The sequence below is a fragment of the Somniosus microcephalus genome, chromosome 11, assembly GCF_052327205.1.
Source record: "Somniosus microcephalus isolate GS21.2 chromosome 11, FLI_Smic_1.0, whole genome shotgun sequence".
Classification (NCBI taxonomy): domain Eukaryota; kingdom Metazoa; phylum Chordata; class Chondrichthyes; order Squaliformes; family Somniosidae; genus Somniosus; species Somniosus microcephalus.
In genome coordinates, this window is record NC_140997.1 from 68,184,332 (window position 1) to 68,202,901 (window position 18,570).

General features: G+C 42.7%; 1 protein-coding gene across 4 annotated transcripts in view; it reads left to right on the forward strand.

Moving 5' to 3' along the window:
• The window catches only part of vps35l (VPS35 endosomal protein sorting factor like), a 147,124-nt gene that overhangs the window by 102,598 nt on the left and 25,956 nt on the right, over positions 1-18,570 (forward strand). For 3 of the 4 annotated variants that reach the window (XM_086000833.1, XM_086000834.1, XM_086000835.1), the window contains 3 exons: positions 4,601-4,740; positions 6,449-6,614; positions 12,201-12,319. In XM_086000833.1, the coding sequence (XP_085856959.1) occupies positions 4,601-4,740; positions 6,449-6,614; positions 12,201-12,319 (425 nt within the window). The remainder of the gene's footprint in view (positions 1-4,600; positions 4,741-6,448; positions 6,615-12,200; positions 12,320-18,570) is intronic. The other variant, XM_086000836.1, reaches the window with a different exon arrangement.

Consider the following 18,570-nt stretch of genomic DNA (forward strand, 5'->3'; position numbering starts at 1 on the left):
GGTCATGGAGGGATTTAAACGCACTGACACAAATTTTAAGTTTGAGACCTGGGGGTCAGGAGCCAATGTATGTCTGCAAGGGCAGGGGTGATGGGCAAGCAGGACTTGGTACAGGATAGGATACTGGCAGCATAGTTTTGGGTGAGCTGAAGTTTAGGGGGACGGGAGACCAGTCCAGGCAGCATTGGAGTAATTCAGTCTGGAGGTCACAAAAGCATGTATAAGGGTTTAAGCAGCAAATGGGCTGAGGTAGAGGCAGAGGTGGGCAATGGTATGGGCTGGAAGTGGGTGGTCTTTGTGATGGAGTGGCTAAGGGGTTGAAAACTCAGCTCGAGATCAAACAGGACACCAAGGTCGCCAAATAGACTGGCTCAGCCTGAGACTGTCCAGGGAGAGGGATGGAGTGAGTCAGTGGCGAGAGTAAAGAGTTTGTGGTGCGTGCCGAAGACACTGCCTTCGTTCTTCCCAATGTTTAGCTGGAAGAAATTATGGCTTATCCAAGACTGGATGCCAGCACAGATCCAGTGGAGGAATTGAGAAAGGTGATGGCGAGATAGAGCTGGGTGTCGTTTGCATACATGTGAAAGCAAATCCCGTATCTGCGGAGGATGCCGCTAAGGGACAGCATATAGATGAGGAAGAGCAGGGGGCCCAAGGATAGATCCTTAAGGCACTCCAAATGTAGTAGTGCAGGGCAAGAAAAGAAGCTATTTCTGGAGATGCTCTGTCTAAGATTGGATTGGTATGAATGGAGCCAAGTGAAAACAGAGCTGGACAACAGAATAGAGGCATTGGTGGAGAATGGTGAAGTTGACTGTCAAAGACGAAGAGGAGGAAAAATGGACCATGATCAGAGTCACGGAGGAATTCATTTGTGTCTTTGATTAGGGTCATTTCAGTGGTGTGGCAGAGGTGAAACTTGATTGGAGAGATCCAAACATTGAGTTAAGGGAAAGATGTGCATTGATTTGGGAGACAACAACACGTTCAAAGAGTTTGGAGAGAAAAGGGAGGTTCAAGATGGTGCAAGGATGGAGTTGAGGGTGTGTTTTTTTTTGGAGGGGGGGTTGTTATGACCGATGTTTTGAAAGGGAGTGGCTTGACAAGCTAGGGAATAAATGAGCATAATTCAAATACGGATCAAAGGTGTATGTGAATGCTATCCTGTTTGAAGTGGGTACCCCTTTTCTCTCCTCTCATATGCAAGTACTCTCTGTTTTAAAACAAACATTCAATATAAACTTTACCTGAAGTTGGATGGTCAGCAGTTTAGTGGCAATGGGATCAAAAGAGTAGGAGGTGGGTCTCGTGGACAGGATGAGCGTGGAGAGTCCAGGAGATGGCAATCTTTCAGCCGGTCTTTAAAACTTTCTAAATTTTACCTCCGCTGAAAGTTCCAAGTTCATAATCATGATTGTTTTCAGGTTCGTATCTCCCTAGCAGCTTTTGGACAGCCTCTCCCTGCCAGATCTGGGTGCCCACCATCTGGTGCTCCATACCTTGAGGTTAAAAAAAAAAAAAAAAAAAAATTAGCAAGAAATAGAAATTGCAATTGACTGTGTAAGTTAAGAAACTTGAAAGCCATAGAGACCTTGGGTGATATACAGAAGAGAGTAGAGGAACAGTGAATGAGAGATGGGTACAAAGAGTGAGGAAAAATTGACTAATGGAGAGATGATACCACAATGCGAAAAATGTCTTCTAGTTTGCCTTCCACTTTTCCAAAAAGCAACAGCACGAAGAATTAGACAGTAGGAAAGACTAGAGACAGATTTGGAAAAGAGACAATCTTATAACCATATAATAATTTGTTGTCTTTTCTCCAGTGTACTTTGTTTTTAACTTTATGGAGAAATGCATTTAAATGTTTTAGTTAAATACAGTTATAGCTGAATTGTCTTGAGTCTGCAGGTGGTGCTACATTGGAGTTAAATTGTGAAGTGACTCAGAATAAAAAGACTTTTTTTAGATCTTGGAAACTAAATCTGATTCCAGCCTTTTATTTACTGGTGTCTTGTGATTCACAACTGGAATGAGTCCCTTTTTAAGAAGTGCTGGGAAGTGGCCAGGGTTGACCCTTTGCCTTGGATTTTTTTCTTTGCTTTTCTAATAGTTTGGCCAAGATTCAGAACGAACCATAAGGGAAACGAACAGGCCCAACTTGCAACCTACTAACATGCTGTGCCGATGAGCTGCAAACATGCATGTTTTAAGTCGATTTCCTATAGCATCCAATTTGTGCAATGAAAGTTTTTAAAGCTATTTAAGTATAATAGCAAATCTGCCATGGGGTTGCTCATTATAAAGCTTAGAAAATTCCCTCCTCTGGACAACCATCCTTCCCTATGCCTGCTTTGGACCTCCTCTCAGAGCCTGACTACCTGGCTGCCTTTCTTTCCTCTCTCCACAGATGCTGCCTGACCTGAGTATTTCCAGTATTTTCTGTTTTCGATCCAGTTTATTATGGCCTGACACCAGCAGAGAAAGATACTTTAATTATCAGCTTGCTGAATGCAATCCTGGAAATACTGCAGATGCTGGAAATCTGAAATAAAAACAGAAAATGCTGAAGAAACTCAGCAGGTCAGGCAGCATCTGTGAAGAGAGAAACAGAGTTAACGTTTCAGGTCGATGACCTTTCGTCAGAACTGGAGGTCATCGACCCGAAACGTTAACTCTGTTTCTCTCTTCACAGATGCTGCCTGACCTGCTGAGTTTCTCCAGCATTTTCTGTTTTTATTCCTGTACTTTTTCTGTTTGCTTTTGTTAATTTTGCCATCCTGTATCAATGCTCAGTTTTCTTTGAAAGTGTTATTGTTAAACTACCTAAATTTCTCTCAAGAAAATCCATTTTGAAGTAAAATAACAAGTTTCTTATTCTGAAGCATTTTCAATATATTCAAAATTATCACAGGATTGTTAAATATTTCACCGAGTAAGCCACTAGTGGCACAGATACAAAGGGAAGCTATAAATTATATAAATGTTACGTGCTCCTGAGATGAACGAGAGCCAGCTAGAATTTATTGTCATCGCTGTAGTCCTTGCTGAAATCAGTAAACAGTTGGTTCCTGATATCTTTTAACACAAGAGTGTACTGTGTTGTTGCTATGGTGATTTTTGCATTAATGACTCATCATGTCAAGAGGTGGACAGCTGTAAAAATAAAACAGACCTGCATGTACAGATAAGCCCTAGAAATGATTATGTTGGGTCAACATTAATATTTCCAACACTAACATTTTTTTGATGGCTTTTCAACTTTTTGTCTCAATAATTAAATCAAAAGTGTACATGTTTTATTAGGAGAATATGTGTGTACGTACATGCTTTTGATTCGCCTATAGAATTGGATTAGCTCATGTGTGATGATTCATCCATTTTTGCTACTTTGGACCAACAGTTTTTAAGTGGAACGAAACGAAATTTGATACACAACTTTATTTTGATAGTCTTTTTGCTTTGTTCATCATCTGTTTAACCTAGAGGGGAATTTATGTTGGCACAATATTTGTTTAGACAAACGGAAATGAATTAATTACAACTGAGTAATTTACATTTAAAGTTGTTTAATGTGTTTCTCTTTTTAATATTTTTGGTATCATCTCAGTACAACCCAGTTTGCCCCCCTTTCCCAAAATGAAAGGTGGAGGGGAGGGGGTAGGGAAGTACTTCTAGTACAAAGTCTCTTTTTAAAAAAAAAAAAATTAAAGTAATTATCAGAAAGGATTCTCATTTTTATACAGTATGTTTGGCCTCTGGAGACTTTCCATTCAGGGTTTTTCCACTTCCATCCTGAGCTGTTCTGGTGCTACAGAGGTGAATCTCAGTAGCTGTGAGGATTTTAGCGTGAGCTAGGACTGATATGGAGCCCTCAGACCCCAGAAAAATCATAGTGATTTTTTTTTATCCCCAGTGGCTGGGGAGGGGGGTGAGCCCAAGGCAGAAGAGGCACAAACTTTCCTTGTGAGCATGGAGGAGCACTCTTGCTCCTTAAGGAAAGTTATTTTTTTACTTACTGGCTTCCCAACTGGTTCACCTGGCATGGAGGGCACCCCACTTAGGAGTAGATTAAAATGCCATTGGGGTCCCATGTACATCATGGCACCCCCGCTTTCATTTATTAATGAGGCCCCTGCCGGCAAGGGGAGGGGGGTGTCATCCGTTACCAAAACCAGCAGCATTACAGTCGCAGAACGGAGTGGAAAATGGAGCCATTCCATTGTAACTGCTCCCCCATTCTTTTCCTGCCAATCAGAGAGAGTTACAAGTTGGTTTATATAGTTTGTTGGGTAAAAATTGCCCTGTAAGCTTTCTGTAACAATAATGATCAGAAGTCCTCTACAGTTTTTTTTGTGGTGAGATTAATAATGATGTTTGTGACATGTGATCATTTTTTCTTCAATGAGAACATAATTGGAGAATGAGCTAACTCACACTATATAATTGCAGCCTCGATTGAGTTATTAGTACATCTAGAATTTTAGGGGGATGTTGAAGATAGGTGCAAGGAGCCGTGTAAGGACTGAATATAATTTACATCATGGTGAAAGTATTGAAGTATTAATTATCCTAATGACACTTTTTTTTCTTTAACTAGCTGATGCCTTCTTTAAAGCTGCAATTAGCCTTGTTGCAGAAGTACCAAGGATGATCAACATAGATGGGAAGATGAGAACTTCAGAAGGGTTTCTTCTCGAGTTCCTTAATAACTTCTTTTCCACACTGTTGATAGTGCCCGTAAGTACCCTTAATCGTGTAACTGATTTCAAATTTGATGTAGAATTTTTTGGGCGGAGGACTGGTTGTGTGTGTTGGGGAACCAACAGCTGCATGAAACGGTAGCACGCTGGGCTTTGTCCTTCATTCCTCCGAGTTCCTAGTCTAGGCTGCACCATCATGGAGAGGTGCTCGACTAAGTGCTTCCAGACTGAGAGAGAGTCAGAAAGTTAATTGTCATGGGTCTGTCACCTGTATCATCCATCAAACTGATTTGATCAATATTTGAATAGGCCTGGGACAGGTTGCTTGCTTGCATTCTTAGTTGGCAGGTGATTTAGTGATGGGGAGAAAACACTCTTGTGTTTTTAAATGTGAAGTTCACTTTGTTATACACCCTTCAGGCATAAATTATTTTCTAAAATAAGATTTCTTATTACATTGCAGAGCACGTGAATATTTTGATTAAGTTTTTTTTTAAAGAAAAGTTGGATTTTCAAAAGCTTACATTTAATAGAGATGTATATATTTTATGAAGCCATTGTACATTTTGGTTACACTGGCCAATCTGGCATCAAATTTGAAACTCTCTTCTCCAAAAGGCTGTGGATGTTGGGTCAGTTGAAATTTTCATGGCTAAGATTGATGGATTTTTGTTAGGTATGGGAGGTACAAATCATCAAGGCATATTTTCTTCTGATATTCAAGCCAGAAAGGTTAGGGAATAGATGAAATGGAATTCAACCCTGTTACATAGTTGCCTACATTGAGTTAGAGACCACTATCCTCTAATATGCAGTTTTTGTTTGTTTGTGTAGGTCCCAAAAGATGCTAAAGAAGAAACAGTTGACAGTTTTTGATATTTTATAACCTGACTTCTGCCAGTATCTGATCCTTTGTTCTCTTTGACAAATGATAGGTTCAAAACCCATTTATGCCTAATCTATATTACCTCAAATCCCTGTTCTCTGAAGGCCTCAGCTCCTTGTCAGACAGTGTGCTGTTGCTTTCTCTCCACTTTGCTCTGTCGAAGGCTGTGTGGCTATATCAAAATATGGGAAATAGTAAAGGAATTAGACAGCTTTCACTACTGTAAGGCTTCCCAGCATTCTTATCACTTGTGCTCCCTGACTGTCTGTGGAAGGAAGAATATGGAGAGCCATAGAATGGATCGAGGTTTAAGCTGACAAAGGTGGAGTAGACCTTTGGGGAGTTTGGGCATGATGAGGAGGCAGGAAATACCTGAATGCTACAGAATGAGGGAGAGAGCAGAATCTTGAATATGGGAGCTGAAAAGACATGATGATTTCAGATGTGGAGAAGGGGGTGTGATTATTGCAGAGAAAAACCAGGGGAACCTCATGAGAGAGACCGGTTTGGTCTTTGAAGACATGGAATTGGTGCTGGTCTCATTTAAGTCAGCATTATTTACAAAATTGGCAGCAATTTGTTTGGAGGAACATGTTGATTTTTTCAAACTTGTACAAAGTAAAATATTCTAGAAAGGGTAATAGGCGATGAGAAAAATTAGTGATTGCAAGTTTGTGATTAACTACTTCTTTACTCCTATCTTGCACTGAATGAGAGAATTAGCAGGAATATGTCTTGTGTTAGCGCATGGAGGGAAGGAGAGGGCAAAGAAACAAAAGAAGATAGATCGATTAGCCGCTGCCTTCTAATTTACTGTAACCTATTTGCACATTAATCTGTAATGCATGTTTTTGGACAGGATCATCCAGAACAAGGTGTCCTATACTTAGTGAGAGGTCTTTTGAATGTGATCCAGGACTACATTTGGGAAGATCATACTGATCCAAAAGTGCGAATCTACATAAATGTTTTGCATTTGCTGGCTGCAGCAAGTCAAGAAACTTATCTCTACCATGTAGATAAAGGTACAGTTACATGCTTTTGAAGTTGTTTTAGACATGGTTTGCTTTGCAAGAAACTGGATATTCTTCATTGTACATCCTGCACACAGTGTAGATATGAAGCCAAGTTTGATAGTTGGAAAGAAACCATGTGTGAAGGATGCAATGCATATCATTCAAAGAATGAAGGCCATGCTACCAGGGAAGTAATGATCTTTTTCTGGATTTTGGGTTGCTGCCTGATGTGCATTTTTCAATTTAAAATGTTGTGCCAGATTGGTGAATGTAGTAGAGATTGTGTGTGTGTGTATTTAGTCCTATTTATGTCATTAGAAAAAATAGGCAATGTTACATTTTGTTTTAAATTAAACCTTTGTGGTAGTTAAAATTTCTAATGGCAGCAATGTGTTGAAGATTTCATTACTATCCCCAAAAACCACATTTTAATTGATGAAGCACTTCTTTAGGAACAATCTTTGTTAACACTTGAGAAATGGTCTGCTGAAAGATTCAACACGGAGCAGCAATATTGGGCAAGTCTTAAGAGAGTTTTTTAGTAGCCAGTTGTTGACATATTCGAGACAAGACCTCACACCAAATCCACAATTGCTGAATTAACCCCCAAACATCTTAAGGAAAATTGTGCCACCAAGGAGCCCCAATTCATAATCTAACATGTGGAGATTGCAGTGGAAGCCCTGATTTTCCCCTAGTGCATAGAGGCACAGGAAATGCCCTCTCTACAGTATGAAAAATACATTCAGCACATGCACCAACTAATCCTGCAGCTATAAATGCATGTTAATTTTTAATGCAGTAACAGAGCAGGCAAGCCTGGATATACATCACAAGTGAAGACACAAAATAATCAGGACCAGTACAAGACCGTTGAGATGCTGGCTTGCCCAGTTTGAAGTCCATGGTAGCAACCAAAATTGAAGAGGAGGAGCAGAGAGACTTCAGGCCCTATAACTAAATGCAATAATCCCAACAAGAAAAAGAAGTAGCTAACTAACTAACTAGCATCAGTTGCTGTTTGTGGAAGAGTTCCAAACTTCTACCACCCTGTGTGTGTAGAAGTATTTCCTAATTTCAATCCTGAAAGGTCTGGCTCTAAATTTTTTAGACTATTCCCCCTAATCCTAGACTCACCAACCAGCAGAAATAGTTTCTCTTATTTACCCTATCTGTTCCCCTTAATATCTTGAAAACTTAGATCAAATCACCCCTTAACTTTCTAAATTCAAGGGAATACAACCCTAATTTGTGTAAGATCTCCTTGTAATTTATACCTTGGAGTACGGATATCATGCTGGTAAACCTATGCTGCACTCCCTCCAAGGCCAACATATCCTTCCTAAGGTGTGGTGCCAGAACTGCTCGCAGTACTCCAGGTGTGGTCTAACCAGGGCTTTGTCGCTGTAGCATAACTTCTACCACCTTGTATTCTAGTCCTCTAGATATAAAGGCCAGCATTCCATTAGCCTTTTTGATTATTTTCTGTACCTGTTCATGACATTTTAATGATCTGTGTACCTGGACATCCACTGCTTTTAGCATTTCACCATTTAGAAAGTACCCTGTTCTATCCTTTTTAGGTACAAAGTGGATGACCTCACATTTGCCTACATTGATGTCCATTTGCCACAGTTTTGCCTATTCGCTTAATCTATCAATATCCCTTTGTAATTTTATGCTTTTATCTACACTGCCTTTGTGTCATCATCAAATTTCGATATGTGGCTATTATCACATCATCTAAGTCATTAATAAACTTGATGAATAGTTGAGGCCCCAACATAGATCACCACTAGTCACATCCTGCCAATGTGAGTACCGACCCATTATCCCTACTCTCTGTCTCCTGCCACTCAGCCAATTTCCTAACCAGGTCAATAATTTGCCTTCAATTCCATGGGTGTTAACAGTCTCTTAGGTGTGGAGATGCCGGAGTTGGACTGGGGTGGACAAATGTAAGAAGTCACACAACACCAGGTTATAGTCCAACAGCTTTATTTGAAATCACAAGCTTTCGGAGCGCTGCTCCTTCGTCAGGTGAAGTGAGGGACTTTATCAAATGCCATAGCTTTAGTCTAGATTATTTATATCTACTTAAGTTTTTTCTTTTTTTTTTTTACACCCTAACTTGCACTAAGCACTAAAACACTGGAAAAAAATTTAAATGCCTGTATTTATTAGACTATTTAAACTTATCAGGAATAAACTTAAGACTTGTCCCTGAACTGACCCCAAAAAAAGAAACACTCACCAGCTACTCACCAATCAGCTCCTACCCCTGTGCTGATGTCACTTTAGGTGTTTTTACCTCTCCCTGATGCTTGCGCTCCTTCACCTCTGGGCTCTCCGATTCTTGAACTAATTTATCAGATGCTAAAAATGACACAAAGCACAAGTACAGTATAGTATATACACAAGTATGTAGATACTTAACCTATATACTTGCCTTGAAACTCTTGGATTCTGCTGCTCCTATCTCTGTGTTGATTTAGATATGATTTCACTCTGGAATGCAAAGATAGCCCCTGGCTTCTTTTTACTGCAAAACCATCTTAAACACCTCTCCCCTGCCTCCTCCACCCTCACCAACAACAACAACGAGCGAGGAGCTCATGGACTTCTTTGTCACTAAGATTGAGACCTCCCATTTAGCTGCCTCTGCTGCTTCCCTCCTTTCCCCAGCCCACCGGGCCAAACTTCCTCTGAGCTTCCTGCTGCCCTAGCCCTGAACTTGCATCTTTCTCTAGTTTCTCTCCCATCTCCCCTCATGTCCTCTGTGAGCTAATCTTGTCCATGAGACCCACCTCCTGCTCCTTCAAACCTATTCCCACTAAACTGCTGACCACCCAACTTTCCTTCCTGGCCATCATGTTAGCTGATATTGTTAACGGTCCTCTCTCCTCAGTTACTGTTTCTTTTCTCCACCCCTCCCCCCCCCCCCTCCACCCCAAAAACCCCCAAATCTGCTGCCATCGCCCCTCATAAACAACCCTTGACTTCTCCGTCCTTGCAAGCTACCGCTCCATCTCCAACCTCCCTTTCCTCTCAAGTCCATGAACGTGCTGTTGCCTCCCCAATCCGTGCCCATCTTTCCCGCAACTCCATGTTTGAATCCCTCCAATCAGATTTCCACCCCGTCACAGTACTGAAATAGCTCTTATCAAAGCCACAAATGACATCCTGTGTCACTGTGACGATGGTAAACTATCCCTCCTCGTCGCTCTCGACCTGTCTGCAGCATTTGACACGGTTAACCACGCCATCCACCTCCAGTGCCTCTCCAACATCCAGCTGGGTGGGACTGCACTCATCTGGTTCCATTCTTATCTATTCAGTCATGGCCAGAGAATCACCTACAATGGCTTCTCTTTCTGCTCCCGCACCGTTCACTTTGGAGTCCCCAAGGATCTATCCTTTGCCCCCTCCAGGGTCGGGGAGCGGACCTAACTGCTGCAGCGTTCTCTGCCCGACTGGAAGCCAAGCCTGTCAATCAGGCTGACTTCCGGGCAGGGAACCTGTCGGGGCCAAAAGACACGGGGGCTTCCGGGTATCCTGTCTGAAACTCGGGCTCCAACCCCCCCGCCCCTGTTAATATCCAGGCTCTTGTCTTCAGTCCCCGTCACAAACTCCGTTCCCTGTCCACCGACTCCATCCCTCTCCCTGGCACCTGTCTGAGGCTGAACCAGACCGTTCGCAACTTGGTGTTGTATTTGACCCCAAGATGAACTTCCGACCACATATCCGTGCCATCACCAAGACCGCCTACTTGTACCTCCGTAACATCGCCCGACTCCGCCCCTGCTTTAGCTCATCTGCTGCTGAAACCCTCATCTATGACTGTTACCTCTAGACTTGATTATTCAACGCACTGCTGGCCGGCCTCCCATTTTCCACCCTCCATAAACTTAAGCTCATCCAAAACTGCTGCCCGTATCCTAACTCACACCAAGTCCCGCTCACCCATCACCCCTGTGCTCGCTGACCTACATTTGCTCCTGGTTAAACAATGCCTCGATTTTAAAATTCTCATCCTTGTTTTCAAATCCCTCCATGGCCTCTCTCCTCTCTATCTCTGTAACCTACAACTCTCATACCTGCGCTCCTCCAATTCTGGCCTCTTGTCCATCCCAGATTTTAATCGCTCCACCATTGACGGCTGTGCCTTCAGCTGCCGAGGCCCTAAGTCCTGAAATTCCCTTCCTAAACCTATCTGCATCTCTACCTCTCTCCTCCTTTAAGACACTGCTTAAAACCTACCTCTTTGACCAAGCTTTTGGTCATCTGCCCAAATATCCCCTTACGTGGTTTGGTGTCGAATTTTGTTTGATAACGCACCTGTGAAATGCCTTGGGAGGTTTTACTACGTTAAAGGCGCTATATAACTGAAAGTTGTTGTTGTTAATACAGACTCCTCCACATAGATAAAAGCAATATAGAACAGGTCTTTTAGCTACGCTGAGGTATTGGTAAGGACTGTTTACCATTTTGTGATTCTGTCGTATACTCTTCATGGGTCAAAGTGTTCTGTAATAGTATGTATGCAGTTATATGAAATAGCATGAGTAATAAACCCGTTGGGCTGGACTGATGAATAGTGTAGGCTAGGTTGTCAAAATTCAGTGAACGCAGAATCTAGTAAGCTAATTTCAATAACTTCTGAAACTACTCTGCAGGGTTCCACATTTCAGTATTCCTTACTTATGCGATGCTTATAACTATGTTGTAATTAAACCAATGAAATTGAATATAAATTCTGAAGGAAGGGGTGCTACATTTCAAGATTCTGTGGCCATTTTTGCACCAAAAGAAATCTTGATGTGAGCAATTTTAAGTTGAAGCTTCCTTTTAAAGTGGTTAGTTTATCAGAGTAGCCCCAAGCTGCCCAACAGTCAGGAATAAAGCAGAATCTTATAGACCTAAAAGGCAGTCTGGCTTTTGGGAAAGAAGACACTGCATAGGCAGTCAAGCAGCAAAAGACTTCAAAAGGCAGTGGGCTGCAAAAAGAGTGGTTCTGCCCTGGGCTGTTGGACAGCTGCAGGGAGATTATTCTTTTCAAGTTAATTTAGATGACCCATCCAAGTGCGGTACCATTGGGCATTCATTCTATTTTTTTATATCATTACGCAAAGCCAAGTTATATCAGTTGAACTAAGCGACTCTGATCGCACCTATTCCTCTATGTTTCACTCTACTGTGCAATAAAGCAGCTTATGATTTGAATCAAACTTTGCCTCACGGAGTGCTAACTTGGTTCACCTCTGGAAGATTGAAAAGACGCAGGTATCTGCTCCAGATCACAAGGGGATGCTATTGTTACATCCCCAGGTTATGCTATCTTACAAGTAGATATAGAGCACCGTGAGTGAATTCCCACAAAAGATAGATGTCCATTCCATTTAAGGGAGTGACTAACAACACTAAACCTGAGAAGCTTAGGTATAGTATCTGTTGTCTCTCTGAATGCAGCACTTTTATATTTAAAAAAAAAAGCCAATGTCTTTTTCACTCCTCCGTACAAGAACTGAACATTATTGTCAAATTATGATTGAAATCATATTATAAAGTTTATCTGAAAACGTTTTTGTCTTGCAGTGGATTCCAATGATGACCTCTATGGAAGTGACCCCAAGTTCTTGGCTGAAATTAATAGGCTTTCTGAAACTCTGATTGGACAAATCCTGGATCATCTCAAGACACTTGGAAAAGATGAGGTATTAGATTAATCGTCTGAAGTCAACAGTAAGGTTTTAAAATAATTTATTTAAAGCCTATCATGAAGGCTAGCCTTGGCTAATGTATCATTGTACCGGCCAAGCACTTTATATAAAATGTGTAATATGCTAGACAGCACACAATGATTCTTTATTTTTCAAGTTACTGACCCAGTGCTGCCCTCATATTCATAATTTTTGACAGGAGCTGAAATTGGCTCCCAGTGTGAGCCAGCAGAGCTGCTAGTAGTAGCTTATGGTAATAATAGTAGATTTTTCTGCGGAAATCGGTTCTAACAGCCTTTGAATTCTTCAGAATATATATTTTATAAGCGATGAATGATTTATGAGGTTGCATCTTTTCACAATTTTCTTTTTATAATCCTTGCTCATACTCTACATAACAAAGGTAGTGCAACTGGGAGAATCTGTGCCGTTTGGGATGTCCCCTCTCCGAAACACTTGAACTTTCCTTCCTGCATTTAAAATCTTCCCTTGAAATCAAAATCAGTTTTTTTTTTCTATGCTTTATGCTGTCTGCATCATCACTTACAAAAGACTAAAATGTTTTTTTTTATTCAATCACGGGATGTGGGCATCACTGGCATGGCCAGCATTTATTGCCCATCCCTAATTGTCCTTCAGAAGGTGGTGGTGAGCCACCTTCTTGAATCGATGCAGTCCGTGTGGTGAAGATACTCCCACAGTGCTGTTAGGTCGGGAGTTCCAGGATTTTGACCCAGTGATGATGAAGCAACGGCGATATATTTCCAATTCAGAATGGTGTGTGACTTAGTGGGGAATTTGAAAGTGCTGTTGAAGAAACCTTGGCGAGTTGCTGCAGTGCATCTTGTAGATTGTACATACTGCAGACACGGTGCACCGGTGGTGGAGGGAGTAATCGTTTAAAGTGTTAGATGGTGTGCCAATCAAGTGGGCTGCTTTGTCCTGGGTGGTGTCAAGCTTCTTGAGTGTTGGAGCTGCACTCCTCCAGGCAAGTGGAGGGTATTCTATTACACTCCTGACTTGTGCCTTATAGATTGTGGAAAGGCTTTGGGGAGTCAGGTGAGTCACTCACCACAGAATACCTAGCCTCTGACCTCTTGTAGCCACAGTATTTATGTGGCTGGTCCAGTTAAGTTTCTGGTCAATGGTGATCCCCAGGATGTTGATGGTGGGGTATTTGGTGATGGTAATGCCATTGAATGTCGAGGGGTGGTGGTTCGACTCTCTTTTGTTGGAGATAGTCATTGCCTCGCACTTGTGTGGCGTAAATGTTACTTGCCAGCCCAAGCCTGAATGTCATCCAGGTCTTGCTGCATGTGGGCATGGACTGCTTCATTATCTGAGGAGTTGCGAATGGAACTGAACAAACACAATCGTTGGCGAACGTCCCTACTTCTGATCTGGAGGGAAGGTCATTGATGAAAGCTGAAGATGGTTGCGCCTAGGACACTGCACTGAGGAACTCCTGGGGCTGAGATGATTGGCCTCCCACAACCACAGCCATCTTCCTTTGTGCTAGGTATGACTCCAGCCAGTGGAGAGTTTTCCCCCTGATTCCCATTGACTTCAGTTTTACTAGGGCTTCTTGATGTCACTCTCGGTCAAATGCTGCCTTGATGTCAAGGGCAGTCACTCTCACCTCACCTCTGGAATTCAGCTCTCTTGTCCATGTTTGGACCAAGGCTGTAATGAGGTCTGGAGCCAAGTGTTCCTGTTGGTGAGTAAGTGCTGCTTCTTGGCATTGTCGACAACACCTTCCATCACTTTGCTGATGATTGAGAGTTGACTTATGGGGTGGTAATTGGCCGGATTGAATTTGTCCTTTTCGTGGACAGGATCTACTTGGGCTATTTTCTACATTGTTGGGTAGATGCCAGTGTTGTAGCTGTACTGGGACAGCTTGGTTAGAGGTGTGGCTAGTTCTGGAGCACAAGTCTTTAGCACTAAAGCCGGGATGTTGTCAGGGCCCATAGCCTTTGCTGTATCCAGTGCGCTAAGCCATTTCTTGATATCATGTGGAGTGAATCAAATTGGCTGAAGAATGGCTTCTGTGATGGTGAGGACCTCGGGAGGAGGCTGAGATGACTGAAGATGGTTTCAAACTTTTCAGTCTTGTCTTTTGCACGCACGTGCTGGGCTCCGCCATCATTGAGGATGGGTATGTTCATGGAGCCTTCTCCTCTAGTTAGATGTTTAATTGTCCACCACCATTCACGACTGGATGTAACAGGACAGCAGAACTTTGATTGTGGGATCGATTAGCTCAGTCTATAGCATGCTGCTTCTGCTGTTTAGCATGCAAGTAATCCTGTATCATAGCTTCACTAGGTTGTCACCTCATATTTAGGTATGCCTTCTGCTGATCCTGGCATCCTCTTCTACACTCCTCATTAAACCAGGGTTGGCCCCCTGGCCTGATGGTAATGGTAGAGTCAGGCCATGAAGTTACAGATTGTGGTGGAATATAATTCTGCTGCTGCTAATGGCCCACAGAAGATGCCCAGTTTTGAGCTGCTAGATTTGTTCTGAATCTATCCCATTTAGCACGGCGGTAGTGCCACACAACGCGATGGAGTGTGTCCTCAATGTGAAGACAGGACTTCGTCTCCAGAAGGACTGTGCAGTGTTCACTTCTACAACTACTGTCATGGACAGATGCATCTGCAACAGTTAGATTGGAGAGGACGAGGTCAAGTAGGTTTTTCCCTCGGTGTTGGTTCGCTCACCACCTGCCGCAGGCCCAGTATGGCAGCTGTGTCCTTCTGGACTCGGCCAGCTCAGTCAGCATTGGTGCTACCAAGCCACGCTTTGTGATGGACATTGTAGTCCCCCACCCAGAGTACATTCTGTGCCCTTGCTACCCTCAGTGCTTTTTCCAAGTGGTGTTCAACATGGAGTACTGATTCATCAGCTGAGGGAGGGCGGTAGGTGGTAATCAGCGTGAGGTTTCCTTGCCCATGTTTGACCTGATGCCATGAGACTTAATGGGGTCCGGAGTCAATGTTGAGGATTCCCAGGGCCACACCCTTCCGACTGTATACCACTGTACCACCACCTCTGGTGGGTCAATCCTGCCGGAAGAACAGGACGTACCCAGGGATATTGATGGAGTAGTCTAGGACGTTGGTTAAAAGGCATGATTCTGTGAGTACGACTATGTCAGGCCGTTGCTTGATTGGAATCATATATAGGCCAAGCCAAACCGGGTAAGGATGGCAGATTTCCTTCCCTAAAAGACATTAGTGTAGCAGATGGAAAAAAATCCTGAGGGACAGGATAAATCTTCATTTAGAAAGACACGGATTAATCAGGGACAGTCAGCATGGATTTGTTAAGGGAAGGTCGTGTCTGACTAACTTGATTGAATTTTTTGAGGAGGTAACAAGGAGGGTCGATGAGGGTAGTGCATTTGACCTAGTCTATATGGATTTTAGCAAGGCTTTCGATAAGGTCCCGCATGACTGGTCACAAAAGTAAAAGCCCATGGGATCCAAGGCAAAGTGGCAAGTTGGATCCAAAATTGGTTGAGGCAGGAAACAAAGGGTAATGGTCGAAGAGTGATTTTGTGACTGGAAAGCTGTTTCCAGTGGGGTTCCACAGAGCTCAGTACTGGGTCCTCTGCTTTTTATGGTATATATCAGTGATTTGGACTTGAATGTAGGAAGTATGATTAACAATTTTGCAGATGATACAAAAATTGGCCGTGTGGTGGCAGACTGCAGGAAGATATCAGTGGACTAGTCAGGTGGGCAGAACAGTGGCCTAAATCAATCTGGAGAAGTATGAGGTAATGCATTTGGGGAGGGCTAACAAAGCAAGGGAATACACTATAAATGGTAGGACACTGAGGTGCAGAAGATCAGAGGAACCTTGGAGTGCATGTCCACAGATCCCCGGAGGTAGCAGGACAGGGAGATAAGGTGGTTAAGAAGGCATACGGGATACTTGCCTTTATTAGCTGAGGTTATGCTTGAACTGTATAAAACACTAGTTAGGCCGCAGTTAGAATACTGTGTGCAGTTCTGCTCACCACATTACAGGAAAGATGTGATTGCACTAGAGGGGGGTGCAGAGGATATTTATGAGGATGTTGCCTGGGCTGGGGAATCTTAGCTGAGGAAAGATTGGATAGGCTGGGGTTGTTTTCTTTGGAACAGAGGAGGCTGAGGGGAGACCTAATTGAGGTGTATAAAATTATGAAGGACCTATTTCCCTTAACAGAAGGGGGCATAGATTTAAAGTAATATGTAGAAGGATTAGAGGGGAGTTGAGGAGAAATATTTTCACCCAGAGGGTGGTGGGGGTCTGGAACTCACTGCCTGAAAGGGTGGTAGAGGCAGAGACCCACATCACATTTAAAAAGTACATGGATATGCACTTGAAGTGCCGTAACCTACAAGGCTACGGACCAAGTGCTGGAAGGTGGGATTAGGCTGGATAGCTCTTTGTCGTCCGGCACGGACAAGATGGACCGAATGGCGGCCTCCTGTGCTGTAAATTTCTATGATTCTATGAGATGGGTTTTTATGACAATCTGGTAGTTTCACGGTCACCATTACTGATGCCAGCTTTTTAGTCCAAATTGATTTACTGAATTTAAATTCCCCAACTGCTGTGGTGGGATTTGAACTCGTGCCTCTGGATCATTCGTCCAGGCCTCTGGATTACTAGTCCAGTAACATAACCAATATGTTACCATACCCCCATTATGTAGCCTCATTATGCCATTGTTACCAACTATCAAGGAACACAAGATTGAAAAAAGGCCTTTTCCAATAGTAGACTTGCCTGCAAAATACCTGCAAAAAAACTTAACTTTGGTCTGTGTGATATTGATCAGAATTTTCTAATGAAGGAAAAGGAATCAAGTTTGAACACCCTTTATTAACAAAATTGCTAAGGCTGCATCTGGATGGAAAAGCTGCTGACACAAAGGGTTCCGCTCCTGCTCTAAATAGAAATGAGGCAGCTCAGAAAAATTAGGTGAGAGGTAGCAGCAAAAAGTTCTTGTTCCAGCTACTGATACAGAGCCTCACTTGAGAAAAATTCACCACTAGATTTCAAGATTCAGTGCATACAGAAGAACTAGATGGTGCAGCCTACTTGGAAGTTGTAGTTATCTTGGTAGTCAATTTGCAGGTCAGATGAGGATCCTCAGTACAGATGATACTGCTGGCAACCCCCGAGGAGATGAAGGTATCCAGGATACTTCAAGGTCAGCTTAGTCCTTCATCCCTGGAAAGGGCTTCTGTCGCCTCCATTGAGATTTGAGGAGTCTACCATCTATCATATATTAATAACACTGGATTTACAGTCGAAGCTATCATATGCCTTGCAGTAATTTATCACCTTCCATTCTTTTTCGAACATTTCCTCACATCAGCTGTGGACCCTAGCACGTTCTCTGTGACTAAGGCTCAGCAGAAACTGAAGAACAAGACCCAAAATTGGAAAAGAAAATGTAGGGTAATCTTGGATACTCTATGGTTTCCTGCCAGATTTGTATATGATGGGGAATGTGATGCAGGCAAACAACCCTGTGTTTGAATAATGGTGTTCATGGTCGGAAATAAACTGAACATTGTGTTGAATTCTTGCAGATTATGCCATTTTGCAGAAGAGATTTGTTAGAATGGTACCAGGAATGAGGGACTTCAGTTATATGGAGAAGCTGGGGTTGTTCTCCTTGGAGCAGGGAAGGTTAAGGGGAGATTTAATAGAAGTGATCAAAATCATTAACGGTTTTGATAGAATAAATAAGGAGAAACTGTTTCCACTGGCAGAAGGGTTGGTAACCAGACACAGATCTAAGGTAATTGGCAACCAGCGGCAACATGAGGAAACATTTTTTTACACAGCAAGTTGTGATCTGGAATGCACTGCCTGAAAGGGTGGTGGAAGCAGATTCAATAGTAACATTCAAAAATTGGATAAATACTTGAAGGGAAAACATTTACAGGGCTATGGGGAAAGAGCAGGGGAGTGGAATTAATTGGATAGCTCTACCAAAGAGCCGGCACAGGCACGATGGACCGAATGGCCTCCTTCTGGGCTGTATCATTCTATGATTCAAACGTAGGAGCATAAAAACAAAACACACTAGGGCTGATTTTGCTGGGTCTCGGTTTCAGTGCTTTTGTTTAGGAGTATAAAGCCCAAGAAATCTGAGTTAAATCACAATGTTTGAATTTTACCCTATCTCTGCTATGATCGATTTTCTGTTTACCTTTATTTCAGCTGTGATG